The sequence below is a fragment of the Mesocricetus auratus genome, unplaced genomic scaffold, assembly GCF_017639785.1.
Source record: "Mesocricetus auratus isolate SY011 unplaced genomic scaffold, BCM_Maur_2.0 Super-Scaffold_100021, whole genome shotgun sequence".
NCBI lineage: Eukaryota > Metazoa > Chordata > Mammalia > Rodentia > Cricetidae > Mesocricetus > Mesocricetus auratus.
The window spans coordinates 3,167,161-3,191,950 of record NW_024429202.1 but is presented as its reverse complement, the minus strand read 5'-3'; the positions used below and the strand labels follow the sequence as shown (position 1 = coordinate 3,191,950).

The window sequence follows — 24,790 nt, the reverse complement described above, 5'->3', positions numbered from 1 at the left end:
GTAGCTATTGAGCCAGTCTGAAACTCGCTCTGTAGACTGGGGTGGCCTCAAGTGCTGGGATTAAAGGCGTGCACCACCACCAGGAGGCTCATCTGTCCATTCTCATATATAACAAAATAAAACAGATAGAAGCAATGTCTTCATGTAATTTCTGCACTGCAGTGAAGATATACAATTTAAAAGCCATAGGGCAAATCTGTAAGCTACCTACCATGAAAAAGGGGGCAGGGAAGTCAGTGGAGTTCAGTGAAAACTGGAAGGGGGAGGGGGATCAGCCAAATGCAAATGACCTTGACTTGCCCCAGATGCTACTAATCTTTCTTTACCGGCACAGCCACCCAGAGTTTTGAGATCTCATATGGTATTTTGATATAGTAAGAGTTTAGGAAACTCTGGCTAAATGAGTAGACATAGAGAAACTGTGGAGAAATAAAACTATAAAGTTCTTTTTCAAAATAGGGAATGTAACCAAGTAAATAAATAATCTTCATAAACTTAATGGGGGATGGTTTGTGTTTGGGGAAAATATGTCACTGTTAGCAAGTGGGGGCCATTTTCATCCAGAAAGGGCCTGAGCAAAATGCCCTTCACAGAGTTCAACTGACTTTGGCATGGAGGACATGAAGGGTTCACCTGCATGAATGCTATGACAGGAAACGAGGTTCACCTTAGTGATTCCATCATTCTGGAATCTACTAACACTTTACAAAATAGTAACTATAAAGTGGCTGAATTAGATATGTTCTGCTTTGAAATTCTCCATGAAAAATATTTCATTTGTGCTTTCTTTTGAGAACAGATAATTTATATGTTAGGCAACTTTCTACTGCTACAGATACTATCAGAAAGGGTTTATTGGCTTCAGCTTAGGAGACTCTGGTCCATGATCAGTTGGGTCAATGGTTTGCGCCCAGAAGTCATGCCATTGTGGGAACGCGTGGGAAAGCGCAAACGTGCAATTAGTGCTAGAGGAGACTGTACGCCCTTCAAGGAAAGCCAGTGACCCACAGGCCTTCCTAGGCTTCACTTATGACAGCTCCCGTCATCCTCTAAGTGCCAAGGTAAGAAACAAACTTTCCCTTTGGGGACACCCAATAGTCACAGCACAATATTCACTGGAGCAAAGCAAATTGGTTATGGTTAAATTGACATTTAAATGTATGCAGCTTTTCTTCAGATAAAGGCAATATATGCCTCACATTTTAAAATAACAACAAATGTTCAATGAGTTAATACACTTAACAGGCAAATATTTGTATGGGCAAAATTACTACAAAGTCATGATTTTCCCATTTTGTTAGGAATTGTGTTTTAGTATTTTAACATCCTTAGGTATCAGTAAAATGACAAGGAAACTCTCAAGTGTTGACCTTTCTCTTCTGTAGAATCTGCTTCCTACTATAAGGAAAATAAGGGAGTAAGACACATTATAACAACAGTTGGAGCTGGACCGGGTTTTGGAGAAGACGGCTCATTAAGGCCTCATTAGCCACCCATGCTGGATGTTGGTGGCGCACGCCTTTAATCCTAGCACTCGGGAGGCAGAGGCAGGCGGATCTCTGTGAGTTCGAGGCCAGCCTGGTCTACAAAGTGAGTTCCAGGACAGTCTCCAAAAACAATACAGAGAAACCCTGTCTCGAAAAACCAAATAAATAAATAAATAAAATAAAACAAAGACTGGACTTGAATTCAAGGCAGCAAGAGGCTAATTATTTCCCTCAAGGTGGCACAGCAAGTAGGTGGTAACCCAGGACAGCTATTCACTGCATGGCTCGGGAACTCATGAAAATCACTCACCATGACGGCTGAAGAGATCGTAGAGTCACGTTTCAAAGTATGTACAGAAGCCTTAGTAACTCTACTTGGAATAAGCACTTCCACCTACACAGCTACACCCTCTTCACTTGAAGACACTGAACAAAAGTCACAAGATGGGTTTGGAGGGTTTTTTAAAGCTATTTTTTATTAGTTTGAACAGAATTAAGTGCTTTAATATTTTTTTCAGTTTTTTGAGGAAAATGACTACCTTTTTAATGAGCTGTTTCTCAATGGGTACCCTGTCCTTTAAAGCAAACAAAGCAATCATTTCTGGGAGTTTCAAGGTTCTTCCTCATGTGCTCAGGGTAAAACCAGTTCTCCTGGACTGACTGAAGGTATACATATTACTATGGTGAAAAACTACTAACAGGTGACAATCTCATAAAGTCTCTGGAATGCAGTCTCTTTCACATGGATTTTCACTCACAACACAGAATATTTAGTTATGCTGAATAAGAGCACACAAGATGGAACATTATATAACAAGGGACTCATCATTAGTGTTTGCAAACACATGAGTGTCTGTGGGGGGAGTGGATGGAGACACTCTTTAGATCCCCGAGGGGTCTCCACATGATTCTGGATAACTCCCCAGTCCAGCCTGGCCAGTTGCTTGCACAATCCTTCCTGTTTCTGCAAACTGGAACATCACTAATGATTTCCTCAAAGCTCATGAAATACTTTAGTTCTGAGAAGTGCTCTTGACTCTAAGTCTCAACTAGTTGTCTTTTCAGCATTGTTCCTATGCCTTTTACCTTTGTAAGATGAACTATTTTCTTTTATTAGTCATGAACATATGGAGTACAGGAAGGTAAGAAAAACAGGCCATTGTGGCAGGGCAAGCCTTTAGTCCCAGCAATCACAAAGACAGAGATAGTTGGACTTCTGTGAATTCAAGGCCAGTGTGGTCTACACAGTGTGCTCCTGCACAACCAGGACTACATAAAAAGAACTGGCCTCAAAATTAATGAACACATAAATAAATAAGCAAAATAAAGTTGAGAAGAAGGAATAGTATCTTTTGAATTAAATTTGATCTTGCTACATCTTTCTGATACATCCAGAAAGGTTTATTCAGTGTGCATGGTTTCCATATCTTCATTCTATGGCACAAGAAAAGAAACAAACTGTCTCAAAAACACAGCAGGCTGAGCCTCCCACAAGGCAGGCAGTGAGAGATTGCTGCTAAGGATCTAGCAGCTGATCGCTGGTTGGTTTTAGTAGGGAGAAAGAATTGTCCACATGCACAGAAGCAAAAGCAAAACTCCAGCGAGGGGCATGGAAGGCAGCAGGGAGAAGCTCCACAGACACAGTCACAGCGTTTGTGACTCATGAGCAGAGCTTCGTGTACACAACAGGAACCCGACAGCCTGACCCCGGCCAGGCGTCCAGAGGCCGAGTCTGTGAGTGGACTGACAACCAGCAACTCCCCAGGCCATTTCTTCAAACTGCTGTGCAGAGAAGACTGCATCTGGTCCTCACAAAGAAGCACCACGCACCCAGCAATGTCTTTGGTGCTGACTCTGGACGACCGAGGAGGGCCATGCAGGAAGGACAGAGCTGGCTCTTGCTCTGGGCACGATGGCCTTGCAGCCACAGAGCCTGTGCACTTGCCATTACCCTGCCAGGTGGCTTCCAGGTCTGCTGCTAGCCTGGCCGGCTCCCCCTCTTCTGTCTGAAGGGTCTCTCCTTAGATAAGGCCTTTAGAGCAACCAACCTAATTTAGGTCACACTCAGCTTTGACTGTGACCCCATTCAATGACTTTAATAATGACCATGATCTTCTGTGTCCCTTTTATAACACAGCAAGTAATTTCTTATTTATTATTAAAAGAGTCATACATTTTTATTGTTGACTATTAATTATATCACTGTAACTTAAATATTGTTTAGTATACAGAAAATACACAAAAATACTGGTTAAGGCACTTAATGAATTAAAAATGTTACAAAATGGTTGGGCTGCGGTAGGGTTCCATTATCTCAGCACTTCAGAGACAGAGGCAGGTGGATCTCTGTGAGTTCCAGGCCAGCCTGTCCGTAGAGCGAGAGCCAGGACAGGTTCCAAAGTCACCCAGAGAGAAACCCGCCTCAAAAAACAAACAAACAATGAAAATGTTACAAAATGAATTCAAAGTAATTTAAAGCTGCTAGAGAAACTCTAACTAGTTTTGATAAACACCTGATTTAGAGGTTTGAAAAAATAAACTCCAAATACTAGTTTAATAAAAACTTACAGCCTTTATTGAAGATAATCATTTTATAGCCCAGCCACTACTTGTTTATTATTTACTGTATACTAGTCTGTGTTGAAAAGTTGTATTTATGAAAATATATATGCTTACTCACTAATATCTAAATATCAACTGCCATATACATATATAAAATCTAGTAGTAAAAAGAAATTCAGTGACAAAAATGAAATATTAGTCCCACAGCTCATAAACAAAGAACAAGCAGCTTTCCTGTGTCACAAACATAAAAGAAGACTCTCTAAGAATGTCATTATTCAAAGAAATACTCCGTCTGGAGAAGAAAAATTTGAAGAGATATCTGTAGCATGAAATCCCAACAAAAACCTGATTAGAAACAGTATAGGGTCTCAGGAGAACTTGATAGAAACATGAGAGTCATGGAAAGGAAAAACACCACGAACTGTCTGTCCTTCTAGACTCAGCCTGGGTTGTCCTAAGGCCCTTTACTGATTAAAAAAAGGACAACAATGGCATTCTCAAAGGGACAGGTCTTAATTCAGTGATGTCCCCTGACCATTACATCTGAATGCAGTAAATACATTTCAACCCTCACAGGCATTTTACAATGTTATTATGCAATGGCAACAATGTTATAACTGTTTTGTTTTTTAAATAAAACGAGTAAAAATTTTAAGTACCAGATCCAAGTCTGAAACTGGAAATTCAGACACTTCGTAATTTAAAAAAAGGAAAAATTAACACAAGTTAAAACAAAAGACAGTTCAGAATTGGCCAAAACAGGAACATTATACATTATATTTTTCTAGTGAGTTTCTATATAAAGGATAATTGTAAAACTGCCTTACATCTAGTAGTTTTGCCTATTGACAGCACTAGACATTGCTGGGAGAACTGAAAACTTACTAGGAAATTTTCTCTGAATAGTCTCTCTTCAAAAATGGAACTTGTAGAATTCTTACTGCATAATCTAAAGTGGTATCCATGTGCTGTATTTCATTGGTAATAAGTCTTTGTTGTAAGGTTAATACTTCAGTACACAACACGAGCAAGAGCACTAAACATTAAAATTACTTTGCTTATGTTTCTGTATTAGAATTTTATTTGCTAAAGGGTAAAAACAGATTTTCAAAATTCACAGTTAACTTAAAACAATAGTTTTAAACCTTTATCCCTAGCCCTTACTGCCTTCAGGAAGAAGAGAACATCTGGTTATTTAAAGAACACAATATGTTCACATTTTCTATGACTTTCGTTTCTAATTGAGTTTAATTTTTTAAAAAAAATTTGAACTACTAGCTAGAACAATGTTTTTAATCACTTCATATTTTTCAGACTGCCCTCCTTCTATCCTTCCAACTTCATTTAGTGGGTGCTCACAAGTTCCAGTGTGCTAACAGAAATGTGAAGCAGGGCCAGGGTCCCAACAGCTAAGTTTAGAGTCTATTTCTATGACATTAACCAGATTCTTTACTGAGTCATCTTGATTCTCAACATTTGAAGGGAGAAACTAGTTTTCATGGGATTCTGATGCAGCAAATGAGAAACTAGATTAAGGTCAAGTGGCAAGATTAATTCACTATAAAAATGTACCACTGGCCATACTTGTGTGTATGAAGATACAGGTTGCATAACTACGCAGGTAAGTGAGCTTTATCTAGATTAGAGTCAATATCGGGGTCCTAGAGGTGACATGGCATTTGAAGGAGATACTTTCATTACCAATCATACATAGGACACAAAGTTAATTAATAAAAAAGGATCAGGAATCATTCCTGACAAACAACTGATGAAGGCGGATTGTGATTAGGTGAAATAGACAGTGTTGTACTGATTCCAACGGGAGGAATGTCCTAACCCAAAGTGGAAATGGCTTCCTTTTGGAAAAAGTAGACAGGACTCTGAGGTCCAGAAGGCACTCTAGCTGGCTTATGAACAGAACACAGGCTTGTGGCCTCGAGTCTTTCCCAGCCTACTAGGAAGAGAGAAGACAAGCTGCTCCTCGCACTTCAAAAGGCTGCCATGAGGATTGCATTAAGCTCATGCAAGTGTTAGAAAACTTATGAATTATAATCCAGCTATTTCAGCTTACAGATCCATTATTTCAAACTGATCAAATGAAAAATCTTCCCAAAGTAAAGTCTACCCCACCCACACAAAACAACTAGAGACTGGTGTCTCAGGCTGTATTCATAGAGTATACCCCCAGAAGAGCAATCTCCACGAGGAAATTTAAGGATGACCACAGGACAAAGTGTTTTCCTGAAGGTAGGCAATGCATCACTGAGGATGTCTTTGCGGATTTCCTAGCATCTGTCAACAGATGCGCTGCTGTGACGTGCGTTAGAACAGAGAAGCACACTTCACGCTTCAGTCTCCCCTCTACTGCCAGCTGACCTCACTGCGTTTGCATCTTACTCTCCTCTACTTGACCCAGGAATGACAACCACTTGTAAGTGTTTCATTATTACTATTAATTTTTTTAGAGCATTCTCATGTCTGGAGTTTTGGAGACGAGGGTAGAGGCATTAGCTATACTTTTCTTCTCATTTTCCCCTTAGCAAAAATGGCCTCTTTTGTTACTCTAATTGATAGTCATGGCCTGAAAACTGTGCTCTTGTGGTTTCTATAAAGTACAGATTATCAGGTTCTTTCACTTTTGTCTTAGTAGCCCAGGGATGGGTTATGCTAATCCATTAGAAATCAGTTCTTTATAGGCAAATGATCATCTAGTTGAGTGGGTCATCAGAGAGAATTTTATTCAGCTTCTAAATGTTACAAAAAATATCAAAACTCAATAAACATTATGGTTCCAAATTACTAAGCTCCATCTATTTACTAATTTCTAATGCAGATTCCAGTCAGAATGCTACATTGTCAGGGTGGAAATGACCTCCACTGAAATTTAGGGTGATGTTTATGAATAATCAATTGCAACCACACCTTGCTTTGACAGCCATCATAAAAGCCCTTATGAGTAAACAGCTTTCTTTATTTTCCCTAGAGATATAAACATTCCGGAAACCAGCTTGTTCATGGGAGTCTGCAAACAGAGTGTCCTTTTCAGGCCCAGCATCTTAAGGCTCAGAAACACCAGTTATGGTCCCACCTTTGAATATGGCGTTATTGATAAGACTCTGAATGTAGAGATGAGTAGTTCCCCTTTGAAAGATATTAATTTTATTACTTTTCTCCTAAAATCTGAATTTTAGTTTTCAATGCTGTATAATTTGTTTCATTATATACTGCTGAAATCATATACTACAAAAATCATATAACATGAAAGAGAAGTTAGATTCCATTAATAAGCACTGATGGATTTAGGATAAAGAATTCTGCAATTGGGTGAGCGATTGCTAAAAAGATCACTATTTTAACCTAGGGAAAATAACTAAAATTGCTAAGTTATGATACAATATTCATTTCTTTCTTCATTAAGCCAATCATATAAAATAGGGAACTCAGGCTCAATTTCACACCAGTCATGTCGCCCCAGAAAGAACTCCCAGCCACCTCCTCTTCAAGATGGTGAAATATCCTACGCCCTGCCTCTAGGGAGATGATACATTGTCATGGTGACCCCAGCCCCTGCCATCCAAGAACAACCTGCAGAAACCAGTGAGCCCTCCTCAGACTTCTGAGGGTCAGCTGTGAGAATCTTCTAATGCTAAAGATGGTTCTAGGCTCAGGAGTTGCACCAATCCCTAGTTGAACTGGGACCACTTCTGACCTCCCATCTGCACATCAAAACAAGAGTTACCCCAAGACTGAACCCCAAGTACCATTCATCTGCTCCACACCCTGACAAGCTACGATACCAGCAAACAAAATCAAACAACCCAACAAAGGTAAAACCAAATATCTATACCAAAAATCATTACCAATGACTCAACTCCAGATGTCTCATCCTCCAAAGAAAAACAACATGAATAACCAAGACAATGCCTCCTCCAGAAATTAGCACCTTCATTATAATGTTTCTTGAATAAAGCAACTTAGTTGACACAAAACATATTGATTTTAAAATGACAATTATAATTTTGTTTAAGGAACTCAAAAGAAGATATGCATAAATACTAGAGTGAAGACTACAAAACATGAACAGTGAATGAAATAAAGTTAAGAGGTCATGAAAATAGAATTTAATAAAGAAACAGAATTCCTGAAGAAAAGCTAATCTGAAATGAAAACTGGGAATGAAAATATTAACTCAGTGAAATAAGCAGAAATCTTCACCAATAGAATGGATCCAGTGAAATAAAGGACAAAGAGTGTGATGGTTTGAAGACAGGGTTAAGAAAATGCATAAATCAGTTTAAGAAAATGGTGTATCTGGAAAAACCACTGGGAACAGAATGTGGAGGAACCTTGGGACACTATAAAAAGAACAAACTCATATGAATCATAGCTATAGAAAAAGAAGAGACACAAGTCAAAGGCATAGAAAATATTTTCAAGAAAATCATAGAAGAAAATTTCTCAAAACAATGTCTACCAATGTATAAGAAGCTATACAAAAAAGCAAGAAAAAAGAACCTGAAATATAACAATCAAAATATTAACTTCATAGGACAAAGAAAGGATTTACAAGGTATAAGAGAGAAAGATCAAGTCATATACAAAGGCAGGCTGGTTAGAGTAACACCTGGAGACTACAGAATGAGTTCTAGGACAGCTAGGGATACACAAAAACCCTGACTTGAGAAAAAAAATTGAGATATCTTATACTAGATAGGACTTAGAACCCAAGAGAGATCATACTTCTATTATTCTGTTAAATACATATGGTATTAAATGGATTACTAATGACATTGACATACTCATTCTCAACTCATCTGAGAAGTTTCTTCCTGCTGTAGATGGTGATTAACGTGGTGAACTGGCTGGTTTTATGTCAACTTGACACAAGCTAGAGTCATCAGAGAGGAAGGAGCCTCGGATGAGGAGATGCCTCCATGAGATCCAGATGGAAAGTATTTTCTTAATTAGTGATGAATGTGGGAGGGCCCAGCCCATGGTGAGTGATGCCATGCTTGGGCATCCTTGGGTCCTGGGTTTTATCTGTAACAGCGCAGGCTGAGCAAACCAGTAAGCAGCACCCCTCCCTGGCTTCTGCATCAGTTCCTGCCTCCAGGATCCTGACTTCCTTCAATAATGAACAGCAACATGAAAATGTAAGCCAAATAAACCCTTTCCTCCTCAAATTGTTTGCTTTGTAACTGTATTTTATCATAGCAATAGAAACCCTAAGATACATGCACACCCACAATAAGTCAACAAGTAAGAGACTGAGGAGGGCCTAACCCTAAATGGGGTATTTATATCTCACTCCCTTCTCTAGGGCTCAGGGATCATAGGAGAATAGGGGCTGGGGGCAGAAAGGGGCCAGCAGTGGAGGATGCCGACAGCAAAGCAGTGTTTTCCAGACACGGCAGCCCAGGTGCACATATGAACTCACAGCAGTTCAACAGCACGCACAGGCCCTGCACAAGCCCCAGCTAGACAGAGCCCTCACATGGAGTGGGTGAGCAAGAAGCCCCATCTGCGCTGAGGTGCTATTGGCAACTGGTAACTGCTGGGAAAGGAAGTCGGTTCTCATGGGTGTGAAGCCTGGTAGGCTGACCATACTCCAGGAAACATCATTATATGCAAGAGTTCCTGGGCAGCACAGATGGACAGATGGATTTACAACCAAAATAGGACATAATGCTTGGCGAGTAGGGAGATGAAGATAGACCTGGGAGGAGTCTGGGGAAGAAGGCAAATATGTGTAAAATGTATTTACGAAATTACCAAAGAATTAACAAAAATATTATTTAAAAAACAATTAGGAAGTTGAAATTTAGCTAATCTCTCACTTTCTAGCCCTAAGAATTCCTAATGCTGAGCTGACAGAATGCGCTTTAACCCTACAGACCAAAACTCTTCATGGGTTAGCAACTTCATCTCTGCAACCTCTACTAGTGATAGTCCTGTGTGGTTTTACTTACAGAGTACATATGACTTACATATACATGTATAGATAGAAGCAGAAATACAAAATACAAATAGTGGTATTCATAAGCTACATCTAAAAATGGATACTTTCTTATGCAAAGAAATCAGATTGTATTTTGTTGCTTAATAAAATTGCTTTTGTATAATAGAAATTCTATAAAGGTTAGTATTTGTATAAAAAGCATAAGGAAAATTCTAAGTCATATAATAGGAAATATACTCAAAGATAAGCTAATGTCAGCAACCACAGAGAGGTAAAAAAGTCCTTTAGACTCAGATTGCTATTAAACTTGGACACTCAAGACGAACAGACAGAGCTTTGGCAACAGAACTCACAGACAGACTGACTGACTCAGAGACAGTTTGACAACTGCCAACAAGACTGTTGGGAGAGTTTCCAAAGAGCCAAAGGCTGGGATTACCACCCAGTGTTTGGCATTCTGATACTTGCATTTGAAGCTTTCTCTCTTACTCTCCATCCAATATTTTTGTTTGGCTCAAAAACAGCAAGGATTCACAAAATTTTTTAGATCATTAAATGTTCTTATTTTCAAGACATGTAACATTAGTTGTAAAAGACCACACTTTTTTTTTCTGTGAACTATGAAGAAAATTTTGATGAATTGCTTTACAGTCAAATAGAGAAATCAGTTTTAAAGTCTGTCTGAATTTTTATTAGGTTACTTTTAGCTATAAAGTAGGATCACACCAGCGTATGCGCATGTGCGTGTGTGCATGCACACACACACACACACACACACACAGAAGCACATGCACACACAGAAGCGCACGCACACACACATACATACACACACACACACAGACACGCATGCACACGCACACAAACACACGCACTTCAGCACTCGCTTAGTGATCAGTTCTTCTAGGAAGAGTCCTTAGTTCTGCTCTTCTCTTCTGATCTTCATGTGGCCCAGGAGCTCTACTTGAGTGAGTCATCCCCGATGAGGGGGTCAAAGGTAGGGAAGCCTGGCTGTAAGAAGCGGTTGTGTAAGTATTTCCTTAAGCTAATAAGAAGGCAGTTGGTGAAGACAGGTGAAGATGATCTGCTGAGGAACATGGGCACTGACTGGGTGTAGTGTCTCAGGACCATGTCCAATGAATTCACTTGCTAACATGCTGGCCAATGAGATGTGTGAACTCTGGCTTACAACTTCTAACAGTCTTCACACAACTTAAAATTATACACATTTTCCCCAAGAATGCTTACCTTTGGGTCTCTAAGGAACAGAGCCTTAAGGATCAGTGAGTGTATGTCCCCGATGAGCGGATAGTGCATCAGAAGGCCGAGACAGGTCTGGTAGTTACTGGAAATCACTAAATGAAAGGGAAAAGGGATTCAGTACTACTTATGTGGTGAACGTAAGAAAATAACTGAGAGCCAAAGCAAGTGATGCAATAATCCAGATGGGTTGACAAAAGTTGTCCTGAGAAGAGGTCTTCCTCAAATGCCCTCTGGATGCGTGCACTTCAGCTACAACCTAACATGCCAGCACTAGCTGCAGGGAGTGATACAGGAAGAGGTACAACACAGTCCTGGGCCCTTGCAACATAAATTAGTCTTAGATGCTTGACTATCTGTTGCCTTTTGTATGGCTACCTTTAGCTTTGCTGCTGAGAAATTTATATCAAAAACCCTGTAAATGGAACAGTGAAAAATTCTAATAAAATATTACTTACCACCATGCTCATTATTATATATAACTCAAAACTAAAAAACATAAATTTCTACAATTATTCATTTTTCTAAGAATAAAAAGAAATTTAGAGAGTATTTATATAGGATTTCTTGGAGGAGAAAAGTGAAAATGTTCCATTATCAGCTTTCATTCTGCAGATTGTTTTCAAATCAACCCAATTATGGGCACAATTACTAACACATCTTTTAAGACAGGTCTATGTAAACTATTCTGTTTCTTGGTAATCTATCTGTCATTGTAGTCACAGTTGGGCCCATTAATGACACTTGTTTTGTAAGCCACAATGACTGCTTCTGCAACACTGACTATAGGGGACTTTACAATTGCAACTTGCTATAGTTGTTAACTAAGTCTTGTTCATTTCTCCATATTCACATTCAGCTCCCTGTTATCATTTTTCTCTAGAAATTAAAAAATCTAGGATTGAATGGGTACAATGTTTTAATGTACAGTTTTCATTTAAAGTGAAAAAGTTAAAAAAAAAAGCAGGTATTAAATTGATCTGGTAATTCCAAAAGATATTTTCTCAATTTATATTATACTCAATTTTAGTAGCTGGCCAGGAAATAATTTTTACACATCTTGTAAGAGAAGTAGAGAGTTCTGTGAAACATATTTTGGCTGCATTGCTCAAATTTGAATCCGAGGGTCCTATTTGAGTCCTTTTTAATGTTGCCTAAAGTGAGACTCAAAATCTGTTTGGCAACCTCTCTAATATAATGTTTAGTCTTCTGAACAATTCTATGATTTTAGAAAGCTGCTTTCATCATCCCATGCAACAACTCTTTAAGTGCCTGCTCTGCAATGATCCCAAGCGAAGCCAGGACAGAAGCCAACCAGCAAGAAGTCCTTGTTCTGGAGACAATCCAAGGTGCAGAGTCAACACTGATTCCACCAAGAGTCTGTTCTCTACGTAGTTATATAAAGCCGTTTTAAAAATATTGCTTTGAAATCAAATGAAACGATGGATACAAATGTCAACACTAAGTCCTTTAACATCATTACTGTAATACAGTAGGTTAAGTACCCTGAAAGGTCAACCTTACTGAGTCTCCAGAACAGCTGGATATAACCGAGCATCATTTGGAAGGACCAGCACATACTGTTACCATGACTTTGAAGTGTGAGACTGCAAAGTGCAGAAGGCAAGACAACAGTGTGGGAAGGCTGTGCTTAGAGAACAAACAAAGAAGGCAACGATTTCCTCTTGCATCTATTCACACACATCTCACTGAATGAACATTTCCTGGCCATTTACTGCATGTCAGATACGTAGACTATGGAAATATGAAAACTAAGGATGCAACAGTAGGTAAGCCTGAATCCCGTGCTTTCAACTACTACCATTTTTCAAGTTACTACCGAAAAGCCTGTACTTTTAGAGCACTTTTAATCTGCAATTACATTAAGTCCCACTAGGATAACTTGCCCAGTTTAGGGTAGGCAGAAAAACTACAGAAGCTTGCTAAAAACCCAGGTAGCAGGCATGTGGTAACACTAAGAGTTTAGTTTTGCTCCTTCCCTAGCTCCCATGTTGCTGCCTTCCTTTTTATAATAAAGCGTGTGGAGTAGATGCATACATACATGCCAGGCAAGCGCTCTACCACTCAACTACACCCCCAGAAGTTTTGCTCTTTGTAGTATATTTTTGTTTATACAAAGATAAACGCAATAATGTTCCTTACTCAATGATTATCCTACCAAAGCAGGTAGTAGTGACATGGCAAAAACATTGGCTATTTTTGACCTTCCCTGAATTGGCTCTTCTGAGGGTCACTTCAGGGTTCGCTTTTAAACACATGTTCAAAAGTGCTCACTGTACTTCTTTTTTATTTTCCAGACTGTGTTGTTGTTGTTGTTTTGCCGTATCACTACCAGGGTGGCCTTAAACTCACAGAATCCCACCAGTTTAGGCCTCTAGAGTTTGGGATTAAAGGCATGCACCACTATATCTGGCCACAAAAAGGCTCTTTTTGTATGCACACTGGTCATAAAAAGCCACCAAGGGCTTTCCTAGCCAGAACTCTTCAACCTAAACCTCTTCTGATAGTATCAAGACTTCTTTGAGTAACTGCCAGCAATACCAAAGACGCCCCTCTAACTTGGTTGTGATCTTTAACAGTTTCCTGTCAGCCCTTGTGCCTGGCATCTGTGTAGCAAGTGTACCCCAGGCTGTTACCCCTTGTGCCTGGTACCAGTGTAGCAACTGTACCCCAGGCTGTCAGCCCTTGCAGCTCTTTGGGGAGTCTTTCTTTGTGCCTCAGCAGCAGCTGACGAGGAATAGTCTATCTACAGGTTTCTATGTGAGTGGCACAGATGCTGGGGACACATCCCTCCTCTTTCTCAATGTTTCTAGTAAGCAGTACCAGCTTTATTCACATGGAGTAGAGATGATTTATCTGTCTCTGCCTTTAAGTGCCCACAACTATTCTAAAGTTGTCTGAAGAAATTGGTCTGTATAGTTTTTCCCAGGAGAAATAATAACAAAATGTATGTAGTAAAATCAGTAAATATGAGCAGAGATGTGATTACACTGAGAATTTGAAAACAACATAAATAAATACTTTATGTATAGCTCACTGCTGGCTACCTATAACTGTAACATTTATGAATACTTTTCTCCAAACTATTTAATTTTATATGGAGATACAATTTCTCAGAGTAACAAGGCAGATGGAAAATTACTAAAGAACTGAAACATAGACTTCCTTTAATGTCCTTAAAATCCAAAACAATAGCTATCACCTTCCAGGTACTGACAGCATGACCAGAAACTTGCACTGTATTGGGTATCTGTCCTATAAGGCCCCCTCCCTCTACAGAGAAGCAGCCTGTCTGTGTGCTCCCTTATATAGATGAAGACGTGGGGGGTACAAGGCAGACAGCTGCGTGCTCAGGCCAAGGGCTCCCGAGAGCCTGCAGAAAAGAAAGCCTTGGCCTTCACCAGTGTCTAATGCTTTTCCTCCACTTTCAGCAGACAGCATTTTGACAAGGGTGTCTATATACAGAAGAAAAAGAAGACACATTGCAGATGGCTTCTAAAAACTGTTACAACCTCAGAGAAGCCACAAATAGACACAAAAAAAAAAATGTCCTCAACATATAAAGCCAGGTGCAGCAAGTATTTGGAAACTGGCATAAGTTCTTATATTTATATATGGATTTGGCATACATAACAAATAATCAAAGACTTCATATAAAATTAAAAACAATGGGGACTGGAGAAATGTCTCAGTAGTTAAGAGCCCTCACTGCTATTGCATTAGACCCGACTTCTATTCCCAGTGCCCACACTAGGTGGCTTACAAACACTGATAACTAGCTCTTGGGATCTACTGGCCTCTGAGGGCCCCTGCACTCAGGAATACACACGCACAGGATCTGACCAGGAAACCTGAAGGCTCATTCATAATTCATTACACAATAATGCCAATATGTAAGGGCCTTGTAAGGCGCCTGGCACACAAAAGACATCCAGTGACTGCTACACACTCTGAAAAAAAATTGTGAGGGCTTACCACATGCACAGAAAAAAAATACACATCATTTCAAACAGATCAGAAAATAAGGGTTCCCTCTTGGTTTGCTGTTACTGCTTTTCAAGTTTAATATAATTCAACAGAATTTACTCCAACTAGAGAACAGATAAAAGCATGAGATTCATACTCCAGAAGATCTGATTTAAAATGCACAGTACTGCCAGTTGTAAGGCCTATCCAATTCTGTAAGGTCAGGGTTAGGGCGCTGTGCACTGCCCATGCAAAGCCAGCAGGATCCGGGAATGCCTCTGGTGCCTGGTGTAAGTCTGAGGTTGGTTAACTGCACACAGTTCACGTTTTTCTCCACCTTATCTTTAAAAGATTTTATCTTTAAATTATGTGTGTCTATAGAATACACATGAGTGCAGTTACCCACAGAGTCCAGAAGAGGGCAGTCGATTTCTTAGAGGTGGTGCTAGCTGCAGATGTGAACCATTTATGTACAGGAGGCAACTGAATTCCCATCATCTGCAAGGGCAGTGGGTACTCTGAACCACTATTTCTCTACCTTCTCAGCTCATTAGCCATTACGAGAATAGAAAGAGATGCTACAGGACAGACAAAGTCTTTTACCACTGTGGTTAACAGCTGCTAAGAGATGTACTCAGAATCAGAGCAGCACGGTTCTTCTATTTATAAAAGTGTTTAGGGCAGAGCAAACAATCTCAGTTAAAAGAGAAAATACAAACAACGAGTTCACAAGCAAGGAAACTGAAGGCTTTCTCACAGTTTAACTATACTTCAATGAGACTAACCCCATGCACTACTCACTAGCACTCAAGGTCTAGCATTTCCAAGTCTGCATGCCATCCATCTAAACGAGGCCTTAACATTCTAGGTGCAAACTGAGATTGATAGGAGAAGAGACAAACCTCATCCATGGATCTGCCTCGCTGACCCCTACCCCACATGGCTGGTTTAAATGACAAGTGACATCTGAATATTTGGTTCTCAGTTGCTGGTTCTGCTTGGGGAGGTTTGGGATGTGGCTTTGCTGGAGGAGATATGCCACTGGGAGCAAAGTTTGAGAGCTTAAAGAATTTCAACTACACTCATGCTTTCTGTTTTCTTCTTGTGATCCCTCCGCTCGTTCTGCTGCCAGGTCTGCCTGATGACACACTTCCTTGTTGTGTCAGTAATGGACTCATACCCCTCTGCAACCATGAGCCCAAAATACACTCTTTCTTCTAGTGCCTTAGCATGGTGTTTTACCAAGGCCACAGAAAAGTAAGAATAAAGCACTGTTTGCATTATCTGTAAGTTTCTGATAATTTCATACACAAGTACTATATTTATATCATTCCGGCCAATGTTCCTTCCTCCTGTGTTCCCCCAACTCCCTTGTTTTCAAATTCATGACCTTTTCTTACATTACTATTGGTGCGCATGTGCACACACACACACACACACACACACACACACACTCACTCACACACACTCACTCACTCACACTCACAAAATACAACCTGCCAAGTCCATCTAATCTTGCTCATATATCTAGTGTTTAGGGCTGACCACTTGAAACAATGTTCTATTTCAATGTGACTATTGGGTCTTAACACTACCGTAGTCAGGAATAAGGACTGTCAGTGGAAACAGATAGTATATGAGTTACATCTAAGAAGAGCTAACAGGAAAGGGCCTAGCCACCATGCCTGATGACTTGGTAGTGAACCCTGGGACCACAACGGTGGAAAGAGAGAACTAAATTGTACTGTTGACCTCCCGATGTATGGCACGGGCACAAATGTATAAGTAGAAAAACACAGATACACAGATACACACACATACACAAAATATTTATAAAGAAGCCTATTCTTGTAGTTAGATTTTGTGTATGCATTCATTCATTCAACAAGCATTAACTCCTGTTTTGTTTCAAATACTGAGTTCAATCCTAAGGACAGTCTCAAGTCTCTCTTCATACTCCACTAGAAGTGAAGAGAGGGACTGCAACAAAGAACCTGGCTGGCAATGGTGTAAGGGTTGGGACAGCTCCTTAAATGGAGCAAGGGCTCCTACCAACAATACTTGAAGGCAAACAGAGGCATCATATTGAGTGGACCACTGGTGTTGCGGTGACATGACTTGAAAGGAGAAAAGTACGTGAAGTTTTACTGTACATAGTGGACATCAAGATGTCCTCCAGGAAGGTGGTGAAAGGCTAACTGAACTGTGGTACTTACATCAACCAACAACAGGAGTTTTTAGCATTGGGGATTGAACCTGGTACCTTGTACATGTTAGGGAAGTATAAAGTGGAGGAACTTGAATGCATATAATGCTAAATTAAGCCATTCTGGAAATTTCCACGTTGTATTACCTTAAGTATATGATATTCCAGAAAAACAATTCAGACAATACTAAGATCAATAGTTTCTAAGAGCTTTCAGGGGACAGTGAAGAATAGGCAGACCATACAGCAAGTTTATGGTAGTAAAAATCCTTATGATTTCCTAATGGTGGAAACCTATACAATGGGTAGACTATAAATGCCTCCCACAATGGTCCCTATAAAAAGGCTTGGTTTCCGTAATGGCAGTATTGGCAGATGCTGTAACATAGTCTGGTGGGAGGTCATGAGATCAAGGAGTTCATGGTCTTGAAAGAGATTATAGTGTTTGAATGAGAATGACCTTTATCAGCTCATACATTTGAATGCTTGGTGCCCAGTTAGTGGAACTGTTTGGGAGAGATGAGGAGGCGTGGCCTTGTTGAAGGTGTGAAGCCCAGACTCGGCCTTATGATGTCTGTCTGTTGCCTGAGGGTGGGGATGGGAAGCTCCCAGTACTGCTCCAGTGCCATGCTGGTCAGCTTCCTGCCATGATGAGCAAGGACTAATGGTGAGCAAGCCACAATGAAATGTTTCCCTAGGTAAGAGCTGCCTTGCCCATGCTGTCTCCTCATAGCAATACACCAGTGACTAAGACAGACTGTGGGACTTTGCCTGTCTGGCCCACTTTCTGTCTCTCTCCTTCTTTGCTCCTGATAGCACACTTTTGTCTCTTTACTTGCTTCTGTCATTAGGTTCCAGCCTGATAAATCATTGGTACTGACTGATCTTGAACTTGAACCTCTAGAACTATGAGCCAAAATAAACTTCAGTTTCTCATAGTATCCCATGTCAGGTGTTCATGAGGGGTGTGAAGTTGATTGGTTATCAGTAACGAAGTGAATCCTAAAGTCAACTATGGATTTAGGGTGATGATGACTATCAGTATCAGTTCATAGACTCTAAGGAATTCATCGCAGATGTGGGATGCTGGCAGCAAAGGAAGCTTTAGGTATGTGTAGAGGCAGAAGAACAATGATTACTGTATGTATCAATGAATTCTGTCTTTTGTTACGAACCAAAACTTTTCTTAAGAAAACACAATGCTGCCAGGCATTGGTGGCGCCGCCTTTAATTCCAGTACTCAGTGAGTTCGAGGCTAGCCTGGTCTACAGAGAGAGTTCCAGGACAGCCTACAAAACAATACAGAGAAACCCTGTCTCAAAAAACAAACAAACAAACAAAAAAAAAAAGAAAAGAAAACACAATGCCGATGAGGTTGCTCAGTGCATAAAGTGCTTAATGCATAAGCATTTGGACTGGAGTTCAGAGCCTCAACACCCACACAAGCTGGGTGGCGGTATGCCACTGCAACCCCAGTCCTGGGAGGAGGAGACAGGATTCTATGAAGCCAGCTGGCTGAAATGGCAAGCTTCCGATTGAGTGAGAGACTTTTGTCTCAAAAAATAGTGGAAAAATAATTGAATAAAACATACAATCTCAACATCTTGCCTCCATATGGGCAAGTATACCCACACATGCATAATACACACACACACACACACACACACACACACACACACACACACACACACACATTAAAACAGACAATTTGTTATTATGATATATTAGAGAAATTCTACAAAATTGTAAAGCTAAAGTACAAAGCAATATAAATGGTAGTAGTAACTGAGAGGGTACATTAGTCTACATCTGATGTGGCTATAATATTTTATGTCAGAGGGGAGGGAGCTGGACGCAGGGAGTACATAAATACTCCTTCAAGAATAAGAACTGGGATTTGTGCTTTCACAAGTTTTGATGTGCACTGCCATGTAGTTTCAGAGCCTTTATTTTTAATCATTGAGGTTGCTAAAGGTTTTCTAGAAAAGACAAATCCAATCTGTAGTTGAAACTCTGCAGCTACAGTATGATGTGGAACATGCTGTTAAATGGAAAACAAAGACGCAGAAACCAAGGGTAGGACAGATGGAAGCACTGGCATACAGACAGCTAGTGGCTCAGAAGAAAGCAAAAGCTAGCACACAACGAGAAGGAACGGCTTGTTAGACACAGAGAAGACACAACTACACACACGGCAAGCCAGGGAGTGGCTAAGGAAAACAGGGACCTTAGAGTAGTCTAACTCATTCCAGCATGTTCTTCTGATGGAAAAAAAAACAAAACAAAGCAAAGCAAAACAAAAAACCACCACCACCACCACCACAACAACAACAAAAGAAGACAAGGAATGGAGTTCAAAGGTTCAAACAAAAGGAAATCATGAGACTAGAATGACAGTTACCTACTTTAATGAACACATATAATATACATATGCTGAAATATCACACTTCACTTTAGTGTGTTTGGTATTTATTAAAAAGAAAAATGGAATTTAAACCATAAAACAAGCCAACACCAATAACAAAAACAAAAGCAGAAAGGAGGTAGAAGTAATAAGAAAGACATTCATCACACCATATTCAGTTGAGAGACTACTTCCTGACTAAGAAAAACGACAGAAAGAAGGGCAAGCTTGGCTACGCCCATGGTCCCAACACTCTGGAGGCTGACGCAGGGTTCCCATGAGTTTAAAAGCAGCCTAGGCTCCAGTATGACACCTGATCTTAGAAAATCAAAACAACACAGAATATTTAAAGACAAACAGAGTAGGAGACACATGAGAGGTATTTTTATATTGTAAGTTAGAAAGAGTGGCACATGTATGTCAGTGTCTGGTAAATATATGTTGAAATACTGGTTATTTGAATACATGCTTGATCAAAAGTCACTTTCCTGGTTATTTTCTTTGTTTGAGGTCTTTGTGCCTTACTCTGTAATTACTTTTTATCTGTATCTTCTTTTCCTATTATTATTGTTGGCGAGGTACCCATGGAGAACCAGAGGAAAATCTTGTCTTCTTCAACATAATTTTCTGTGTGGCTTCCATCCCTTTACTTACTTGGCCACACTAGTTAAATCTCCAAGTGCTCCGCATTCTCTGGTGTGGCCACAGCTTCCTTGGCTTTTCCCTTTTCCTGCTCTGTGTCCAATCCCTCGGTACTATAACTTCTTTGCAGTCATTTCCTGGCTGAACTTCCCTCCTTATACAAACTAGTCTCTTAAAAAGCACTCCATGTCCTCCATCTTCAAGCTACCCCAGTTCATTTGAAGGTGGGCCTGATTAGAAGTCTGCAAACCATCTACCTCCTTTTCTTCTTCGGGGACTCCGCTGGCCATCCCCATGACTCATCTCAGCTATCCCAGGTCTCATCTTGTCTGCCACATTCACGCTGGCTATCAAACACCTACCCCCATTTTTCCTCTTCCGTAGCCCACGAATTTCTCCTTCCGCTATGATTCTCCTCCTTTTCTGTCCTCTGCACTACAGACCGGTCTACCGGGGCAGCAGCTGGCCTGGCGCTTCCTTTTCACGTCAGCTTTGCTGCTGCGTCCAGTCGTCTTCCACAGTCTTCCTGCTCAGGGCCCTTGTTTACTCAGCGGATTGCTTCTATTTGAAGACTTACTATGCATTCGGCTCCCTTCTAGATGCTGTATTTAAGATGGAATAAAATCCTGCCTCTCATTGAGGAATTGAGTATATGGTACTTAAACAACAGAAGGAAACAAATGCACTAGGTAATTTTGTTTTTCATAGACACAGCCATGGAACAATAGGAAAAAACTAGCACTGATTCCTGAAGGAGAAATTCACGCTGATTGAAAAATCTCCATCAATGCTACTGTAGCTTTCTCGCCTATTCTTTTGTTCCTGAAAGATTGCTGGATATATACCATATCTATGTTCTTTATTAGATCATCTTTTTAGATAAAAACAATGCAATAATAATAATATCTCTATTCTAATCACAATAGCAAGAAAATGAAAGCAGCCTAATGGCCATCAACAGATGAATAGATAATGAAAATGTGGTACACACAGGGGAGTTTTTATTGAGTAACAAGGAAAACTGAAGCTATGATATTTTCAGTAAACTGGATGGAACTGGAGAGTCTTATAGTAAGTTAGGTAACCCAGGCTCAAAAAGTCAAACACCGTATGCTCTTTCTCATATGTAGGTCCTATCTGTGGATTTTTATACATGTGTGCTAAGAGGAATGAGTGTGCTTAGAACCTGAAAACCAGCAACAGTTTTTTGAGGTTGTAATATAAGCTCTTCCTCTTCTAGTGCCCAGTCTTGCAGATTAAAAGTAGGGTCACATGCATACAAGTTGAATGTTCTTAAACGGGGCTCCATCATCCATGCCCAGCTCCTCCTAAATATCAATATGATATGCAGAGTTCCACATTTGTCCACATTCTCTTTCTGAATATGCTCAACATACGTAGGGTAGAGTGTAGCTTTTAATATCCTCGTAGGAAGTATTTCATATGAAACGAAGGAGTAATAATACTTGCTATATAGGGACAACATCTGTAAACCAAAACTATCTCAAATAAACTAGGAAGAAGCTACATTCATTGTTAAGGTTTGACATGATGGAGACCTGTTAATATATGTAAAACTCTATGCATCCTTGATATTAACAATGACCTTAATGTTTTATGTCTTGCTCTTATGATTTCTCACAGGAATCTGAAACTCAGTATGACCACAGCTTAAATCACACTTAGATTTTTAGAGGCTGTATTTTCTATTCAATTACCTAGCTCCACACAGGAGACTGCTCTAGATTTCCTATTCCTGCACCTCTGGCATCTAATCCGTGCTAAGCCTAGCTCTGAGCACTTCTCCACTTCACTGTTCGCCCTCTGGAATGCTGTCAAGACTTTTATCTGACTTCCTAGTTCTAGTCTTGTTTCACACAATTTTGTTTTCTCACTGTGGCTACACTTGTGTTTTGAATGTGTCAATGTCCCCATGACCATCATAACCCTAGTGACGCTGTGTAATTTGAAGAAAAACACCCATGCCCAGCAAGGAGCTTCTTACACAAAGCCCTCTATTTATGCTGCTTTTTTCCTTCTGTCCCTCATATAGCACCTGGCGAGCTGCTTTAGCACAAGGGCATCTTAAACCCTGAACACTTCCTCACTCCACCTTCAGGAGGTACCATTTGCTGCTGTGGACTTAACACTGGAGGAAAAAATGATGCCCGTACTCTGGTACTCTCTCACGTGTGCCCATGTCTTACAGAATCATCAATAAAGAGTGAAAACGTGCAAGGGTGTTGGCTGTCAAATATTTGCCATGTTTTATGAAGAGATCTTAGCCTAAGAGACATGATGACATTAATGCATGTGGGTGATACGACAAATTATGACAAACACGTTGTTAACTGTTTAGAATTTCAGCAAATGAGAATGCATTTCAACATTCCAAAAGAAATTCCTTTTACCTAAGAGAGTCTTTTCATTCGTCCCCCGCCCCTTTGTAAATGCAGAGTACATGCAACTTTAAAAGGAAGGTAAATATTGGTTCCTGTCCAGAGATGTCTTACCCGACTTTTCCCATATCCATATTCTTAGAGCAACAGTTCTGGCTCCCCTGGAAGGAACTATCTTACCGCGTCTCTCAAGAAGCCCAAGCTATTTGACCTTCCAGGCATAAAAACCCTCCACAGCCGGGCGGTGGTGGCGCACGCCTTTAATTCCAGCACTCGAGAGGCAGAGACAGGCAGATCTCTGTGAGTTCAAGGCTGGGCTGGACGACAGCCTCAAAAACAATACAGAGAAACCCTGTCTCGTAAAAACAAAAACAAAAACAAAACAAACAAACAAACAAACAAAAAAACAAAAACAAAACTACCCTCCACAGTTTTTGGAGAAAATGTGGTTACTTACTCCAACTAAGGCTGAACAAATTAAATAAGTATAATGAAAAATTTAAAAGAATATTAGTTTAAAAGAATATTAGTGTTTGTAGGGCAAAGCAAGAGCATCTGGCATGGCTGGCATTCTGAGGACAGAGATCCCATCCAGGAGTCCAACGGTCTCTTAGATCACTCCTACACTCACAACAGTTTTGTATTTCTTCACTCAATCCCAATTCTTAGTGCAATCTTTCCTACTTATACTTTGTAACAATTATGTATTACAAATCTTGTTTTGGGAACTGAGATTACTTCTCTGAGAAGAAAAATTATTTATAAAATTATGAGATCTAAAAACACTCTGATGCATCCTACAAGCTGAGGCCCTGGCTTTCTGGCTGTGGTAAAACACCCTTAGGTGTTTCTGAGGAGTCAGCAACACATTGATTACTGAGTACTGTATCAAGGGATAAAATTTGTTAATTTATAACTAACAGAAGTCAAATACTCCAGATTTATTTTTCCTTTGGCAATATATTGGTATTATAAAAGCTGCTCTAATCTCCCAATACATATAACTTGAATACTTGCTACACGTCAGAAGGTGGAGCTCTAAACATATCTGAAATGTTGGTTCCAATGTAGTCCACAAATGTGTATACCGAGGGGACTGAACAAGCAGGAATTGTTTGGAAAAATCCTTCTAAAAAATATCCTAGCTCTTTGAGGATGACATCACCCACATCTCCTAATACAAGGTTCACTAGCAGAAAAGGCGTATAGTGACTTCCTGTAACATGTCAAAATACTTCCTGTTATTAAAAACTTAGATGTGTGCTAATCCAACAATATAAATTAAAGTACATTTAAAAGGCAAAACATTTTTGAACAATCATGGCTACCTGGTCAAATATGGGAAGGTCACAGACACTTACAGGCATCTCGGATATAGAGTAACATGGCTATGAAGACGTAGTCGACTAAGCTCAGGCTGAGGCCATCTGCAAACAAGGCATCCCAGACCACCAACAGATCCTGCAGCGGGAACTCTCTTCCAAATAGCAGCCGCACCCATCTCCTGCAAAGAGACCAAAGAATCAGAAAATGAGCATCCCAGGGGATAGAAATGAAAGTAGTTGTAATTTATTAATTGAGCACAGTCATAAAATACTATAAACTGAAAATATAGTGTAATTTGAAATTTAAGAAAGTATTCTATAACAAAACAAAATACTGTAAAATATAAGTTTTAAGTTTTTTAAGTTCTATATTAGGCCACCGTGTTACATATTTTACTTCCTTGTGCAGAACACAAGAATGACACCTGGGAAAGAGAGAAAATTTTCTTATGAAATAGACACCACAAATCTTTAGTAAGAAAAGACAGGACACTATATAGTCAGTGCAGCAGTTGGGATATATTTAATGTTATTCATTGAAAATACCGTCTCATAATAT

At 39.9% G+C, this 24,790-nt stretch overlaps 1 protein-coding gene across 8 annotated transcripts in view; it reads right to left on the bottom strand.

Annotated features, from left to right (window-relative positions):
- Tbc1d5 (TBC1 domain family member 5) overlaps positions 1 to 24,790 on the bottom strand; it is a 424,656-nt gene that overhangs the window by 95,565 nt on the left and 304,301 nt on the right. For all 8 annotated transcript variants that reach the window (XM_040729178.1, XM_040729183.1, XM_040729179.1 and 5 more), the window contains 2 exons: positions 24,268 to 24,410; positions 11,257 to 11,363 (listed from right to left, as the gene is read on the bottom strand). In XM_040729178.1, the coding sequence (XP_040585112.1) occupies positions 11,257 to 11,363; positions 24,268 to 24,410 (250 nt within the window). The remainder of the gene's footprint in view (positions 1 to 11,256; positions 11,364 to 24,267; positions 24,411 to 24,790) is intronic.